Below are 6,397 nucleotides of genomic sequence, written 5' to 3'. Positions count from 1 at the left end.
TGTGAACTTGTTTTTGACAACCAATGGAGTGTTACAATTCAGCTGTGCTCATCGTCGTGTCCGACCTCTTTCCTTCCCACTGCAAATGGTGGAGTGCGGTATAGTTGTGAGAGTGGGTGTCATCGTGTTGGAATGTGTGTTTACCACGCTCGGTGATTTGAGAGACACCGCGTTTCCAAATTTTGATTTGACTAGTAACCATTGTCCTCGAAATGTAGAAATGTGATTTGTAAAGTAGGAAATTACCTCCAATTGCTCAGCCCAGCAAGCTGAGCTTTGCTTTAATTCAAGCATGTTGCTTAGCAAAAGGCCAAATTGCGATGATTTACATTGACTCGCATCATTGTATGGTATTGTGTATGATGTTGGTGCCTTGCGGTGTGAATGAGGATTTATAAATGCGAAGTTTAAAGTCACAACCATTTCAAAAAAACTCCCTGTTGGTGTCTGAATATGTTTTTATTAGAGTCCGCACCTCTAAAACAGCCAGTATAATTTAAAACAGTAGTTTGGAACACAGGTAAATGATCGGTTATATCACAATTATGCACACCACTGGTTATTGGTAACTCATATTGATTAGTTTATATATTATCATTCACTGTAGCTGTGGATCAAGTGACACGAGTTGGTCTATTAAGAATAGACAAAAGTTAAGAATTGAATTGAAATATTACATTAAGTTGAGGTATTTACATTATATTGAAGGAGGGTCTGTTAATAAATTGATTGACAGGTCGGTCAATATTATATTAGGAATCATAAGTTAACTGGAAAGGGAAAATCAAGATACGAGGAAAAATCAGCATGGTATTTTATAGTATCCATAATACAGAAATAGAAAAGAATGGCAAGACCAAACATCAATTATGAAATCAATTAATGGAATTAGGAATTGTACCTTGTAATTGTATTTCTCTCACTGATTAGTAGCTGGTACTGGCCAAACTTTAATTTCAGGAGAATGCGTCGATATTTCGTTATATTATTGTTATATTTTTGAAAATCGTGCAATGAGACCACAAGCAGCATTAAATAGTATAACTATTTTATTTGTTTTCTGATTAATTGGACAGGTGTGTGTATTTTTTGGTAAAGTGGTACTTATTGTACGTTTACTTACCCGTTCCACATTTCAAATTTTGCAATGAAATAAGCGGGGTATTTTTTAACACTGACTTGGCCATCTTTCCTCAGTGCAGAAGTGATAAGGTAGCTGGAAAAAAAATGGCAGTTGCTTTGGAACGGTTTGTTTGTGAATGAAACTATGGATAGTTTAGCAGATATTAATACTGAAATGAATGTGATGTGAACAGTAGTTTAGCAGATCATCAAATCGCTTTGGATTTATTACTTCATCTGCAAGGGGGGGGGGGGAATCCTGTGCTCTTATTGGGTTTGAATGTTGAACTTATATCCCAGATAAATCAGAGCACATTGCAAGTTTGAGAAAAAAAGGGAAATAATTAAAGAATAAGAAGCTAACTTTCATAATTATTATGCAAATGATGGAATATTTTCTTGGCTAAAAGGGATCTTTGGAGGATGGTGGACAAAATTCTGGATTTCTTTTTATTGAACTGATGTTATTTCATGTTATCACAGTACTTTAAAGTGTGCGACTACAACATTGCGCTCACCGATTGCCTCATGCTTTGAGAGGAAAGCTACACCTGTAATGATTTCTCAACAAACGTCTCCTTATAAGAATCCTGATATTGAAAAGGAGTTTCATAACTTGTGCAAAAATGTGACTCAGAATGCAGAGGTCAATGTCATGAGTATATCCTGTGATTATGGACATGTTATCCTTAATGCACTTATCAGCCTTGTTCCCTGAACCCAACGCCCAGGTGTGTTGAAAATGTCTCGATCACCCATTTGGGGTAGTTCCCCACTGCAATTGCCTAAGGGCCTACTTCTACTATGGTGGCCGAAAGCAGGCCCAGCCATGCAACCACCTGAAGCCCCCCGTGCCCTGCTGGAGAGGGATGGCGACATGAAGGGTCAGGTTCTGATTTGTACTTGGAGATTGATGCCTGGGAAACAGAAACGCTCATGCAGAAATGCTATGTATTTTCAGTTATGCAATGCAAATTAAAAAAAAAAACAAAGAGAGAGGGGGGGGGGCAGGAAATGTCGAAGATCCCAGCAATGTCAAAGATTTCCTCTTTAAGCATTTGTAATTGGTGTTGCCAGCCCAAAGTGTGAATGCATAAAGACATTGTTCCTCACTCATAAAGTATAATTTAAACTTTGTTAAAATGCTGCAGGTGAGAGTATTCCCTTGCAAACATGATTAACCATGCATTCTGGAACAATTGCTTTCTGTAAAACATACATCTGTTTTCAGTTGATATTGATTTGTTATTTTTTGATTAAAACTATGTTACAACCTGGAAATGTTACACAAGTTCCAGGAAGACTTAAATATATCAATTGGTACATGGTAAAACACAACTTTAGATATTTCTTATTTAGTTCACAAATTTAATGAATAAAACGCTTGGCTTTTTGTGTCGACGCATTGTAAAAGTTGCTGAGGTTCTGTGAGCAGCGCTAATCAATATAATGTTGTTCTTTATCAATGCTGAGAATGTGCCGAAGTAATGATTCACTCCCTTGATCTGTCGAACTGTCTGTACCTCCAAACCCTGGGGAATCTTGAAGGGGCTGTTGTGCTCTTTTCTGATTGGCTGTACTTGGGCCTTACCTACATTGTTAAGACTACTTCACTACTTTTCCAGTCACAGAAAGAAGTTATTTTGATTTCGAACTAGGGGAATAGTTACTCTTTCGCAGATGAAAAGCTATTTCTCTTTTATCCTGCTTGTTCAATCATCTCCCTCCACTCGTCCCAGTTTCATGGGAATCCTGAAATTGTTGAGTGCCTTCAAGACCACCATCCTTGATGTTGTCAGTGGATGTCTTGAAACTCACTGCCAGGCGAAGAAGAATTTTTTCTTCTCAGACAGTGGATACCATTGACCAGAGTCTCATGGCCAGGCTAATTGGCAGAGCCGAGCCGTTCAAGGAGTTGAGGCATAAAACTGTACCGGCATTGAGGGTGGACAAGGAAGCCGATGTGCGAGGAATCTGTGAGGGGTGGAACATCACCTGTGGTCAAATGATTCTCTGCATGCTTACAAGGAAATTCAGGCATTGTGTTCCTCCAAGCCTGTCCCTCGGTGTACTGCAGTTAGAGCGGAGGGTGGTGGGCTCTTCACAGAGGAGTACGTGAAGGCCCGCTCCACTGGTTACTGTAAGCGGCTGTACCAGGCTGATCCACCAATTGTTGAATAGGATGTCAGGGATGCTTTGATACTGATTGCTGACCCTCCAATAAACTGTGATCCACCTTCGTTTGTGGAAACACAGGCTGCGGTTAACCGGTTAAATGGGGTAAAGCTCCTGGGATCTGTGGTATCCATGCTGAACTTCTCAAGGCTGGTGGAAATGCTGTACTCATGTTGTTGCATGCAGTTCTGTGCTCTGCCTGGAACACAGGCATCATCCGAACTGACTGGAAGCTGAGCCTTGTCCCTTTCTGAAAAGGGGTGATCGCCAGGACTGCAATAACGACCGAGGGGTGACGCTGCTTTGTGCCCGGCATGGTCTTTGCTCAGATAATTCTTGATAGGGTTCGCCACCATCTGCTTGAGCACAAACACCCAGAGCAGTCAGGCTTTACACCAAAGAGGTCAATGATTGACCGTATCCTTGATCTTCAAGTACTCACTGAATGCAGACAAGAGTTTCAACAGGGGCTGCTTGCAGCCCATGTTGATCTCTGTAAAGCATTTGATTCAGTGAATTGGGATGCTCTGGAGGATTATTGGTCTTCATGAGGTGCCAACAAAACTGATCGATCTGATGTCTGAACTAAACTCTGGTAATAGTTAGGGAATTTTAACAAATTGTATTGACCATCTGTGAAAAAATTGCTTCCCAAAATATTCTTCATTGACGTATTCATCTCAGTGTCTCGACTAACACCTATTAATTAGTGCAAACCCAAATCCTTGTGGAAAATTCTGGGGAGGCAATCAAAGTTCGGGTGCTCAGAGGGCCTGCGTGAAAAAAAAAAAAAAAATCGGAAAAATTAACTTTTGACAATATTGACTTGTGGGATGTCTAACTAGGGGTTTTTTGGTGTGCTGAATTGATTCCAACCATTAGATTTGAGGAAAAATGAATCCCTGGCCATAAAATATTGATATGATACATTTTTAGATATCTCAGACTGTGTTTTGCAGTAATTTGGCTCAACTGATTCAGATTGTTCAAATTGTGCTGAAACCAGCATACAACATTTTCGAAACCACTGCTGTATTGTTGGTTATACTTGTGCCCATGCGCAGTAGAATTCTCTGTGTTAGCTGACGTTAGCTAAGAGCTTTTAGCTCTAAAATTATAAGCTGACCGACATCACGATAGAAACCACACACATGCGTGAGGAAAAATTCTCCGGTGGACTAAACAGAGGCCGCTTTTGGAATGAGTCTTCTCATAAGTCTTGGGTTCAGTCTGAACCACTTCTCGTTCATTCACCAAGAGCTAGAAATAAACATGGTCAAATGTGGGGTACCTGTCCACACCGACGTAAAAAGAGCCCAAATGAAGAGAGATAACGATGCTGTCAACACCATAGTTGGGTGGTTGGAGGAAGTCAACCCTTTCGATGCCACACGGGACAAGAAGACTCTGGTGTCCTTTTCAACTGGGTTCAGCAGCACTCCCGAAGACCAAGTCAACGCTGATCAAGCAGAAGAAGTTGGCAGAGCCATACAGGCTAAGATGGATAGGAAAACTGTTGTGGATGCAATGGTAACCAAACACAAGGTCAAATCACTTGCAAGCCTCAGATCTGGACCCAAAGTCAATGGCGAGAAGCTGGTCATTGACTCATTGAAGCTATTCAAGCACCTCATTGTCATCAGTGAGCGTGAAATCAAGACCAAAGAAGTTCTGCGCTTTGAGTTGATGCCAAAACCGATGTCCCTGTTTGACAAAAATCAAAAGTTGCGAAAGACAGACAAGGATGCCCTAGCAAGGTCCCTGAAGGGATGTGTGGCACCTGTCGAACAACCCCCCTGCACAAGCCTTGTGGTTGATGGTGGGTGGCTCCTGCACAATGTCAAGTGGGAGGCTAACCTTACTTGGAAGGATGTTGCCGAGAGCTACCTCCGGTTTGTGAAATCCATGAGGAGCCATCGCCTCCGGATAACGGTGGTCTTTGACGGATATGGCAGCTCTACCAAGGACCATGACCACTTGAGACGAACAAAGAATGCATGCTGTGACATTCAGATTCATCTGGAACTCAAACTCATCATTGCAAGAGAAAAGTTCCTCGATAACAAGAACAAAGCCCAGCTCGTTCTGCTCCTTGCTGAGACATTTAGTAGGAATGGAATCAGTGTACAGCAATGCTCCGATGATGCCGACACCTCCATCGTCCGCGCAGCTATAGATGAGGCAAGAGGGTCCCCTGTCGAGGTGAGGGCTGAGGACACAGACGTCCTGGTTATGCTGATTCATCATCTTGCAGGCCATCCGATCTTCCTCACGACAGCCAAAGAAACATCTTACGATGTCGGAAAGATCCGGGAGGCCCTCCCAGAGATATACCGGAGGTATCTCATCTTCTTGCACAGCTTCTCTGGCTGCGATACAGTGTCTGCAATTTTTGGGTTTAGCAAACCAACTTTGCTAAGCAAGCTCTGCAAGACTGATGAAGCAGAGAGGGCAATGGACGTGTTTATGGACATCCGAGTTGAGAAAGGTGATATCATTAAAGCAGGCTGTGATCTTTTCAAGCTCATGTTCCATGGGAAATCCTCCAAAGACTTGAGATTCGACATCTTCAGCAAGCGAGCTGCTACTGGGAGCATAAAACCTGAGAAACTCCCCCCGACAACAGGAGCTGCAGCACAGCACTCTCTCCGAGGTTACCTCCAGACTAGAGACTGGCTGATGCTGCAAAGTCCATCGTTGGATGCCTGGAACTATGGATGGCAACTCACTGAGCAAGGATATGCACCAGTCCCTTCTACAGACCCCAATGCACCAGACTACCTCCTGACGTTTGCCAGCTGCAACTGCACGGGGGACTGCAGCTCACTCAGGTGCTTCTATAAAAAGCAAGGAGTCAAGTGTATTTCTGCTTGCGGCATCTGTCATGGTAACTCTTGCCTGAACATAAACCAGCTGGATGACAAGAGGAGTGAGGAAGATACTGGGGAGTTTGATGAATAAGGTTGTAAAAGCTGATGAAGCAACATTTCCATTGAGCACAGTTCTGTTAAAAATGTCAATAAAATACATTAAATATGATCAAGGAGTGTTTTTTTCCTCAAAATTAATGGTTGGAATCAATTCAGCACCCCAAAAAATC

At 42.4% G+C, this 6,397-nt stretch overlaps 1 protein-coding gene and 1 long non-coding RNA gene across 2 annotated transcripts in view; both read left to right on the top strand.

Annotated features, from left to right (window-relative positions):
• Positions 1-1,860: 1,860 nt before the first annotated feature.
• Positions 1,861-6,397, top strand: part of LOC147019335 (uncharacterized) — a 7,167-nt gene continuing 2,630 nt past the window's right edge. Inside the window, exon 1 of the long non-coding RNA XR_015062742.1 lies at positions 1,861-2,006. This is a non-coding gene — a long non-coding RNA (uncharacterized LOC147019335). The remainder of the gene's footprint in view (positions 2,007-6,397) is intronic.
• The window catches only part of LOC147019336 (uncharacterized), a 5,648-nt gene continuing 1,251 nt past the window's right edge, over positions 2,001-6,397 (top strand). The window contains exon 1 of the mRNA XM_085899757.1: positions 2,001-6,397. This exon is cut by the window's right edge and continues 1,251 nt beyond it. Coding sequence (XP_085755883.1) covers positions 4,498-6,258 — 1,761 coding nt within the window. The 5' untranslated portion in view covers positions 2,001-4,497 and the 3' untranslated portion in view covers positions 6,259-6,397.

This window comes from Eptatretus burgeri, chromosome 10 (assembly GCF_056783735.1).
Source record: "Eptatretus burgeri isolate ZD-2024b chromosome 10, Ebu_testis_v1, whole genome shotgun sequence".
Classification (NCBI taxonomy): domain Eukaryota; kingdom Metazoa; phylum Chordata; class Myxini; order Myxiniformes; family Myxinidae; genus Eptatretus; species Eptatretus burgeri.
The sequence above is the reverse complement of the archived record's forward strand: the minus strand, read 5'-3'. Positions and strand labels throughout refer to the sequence as shown.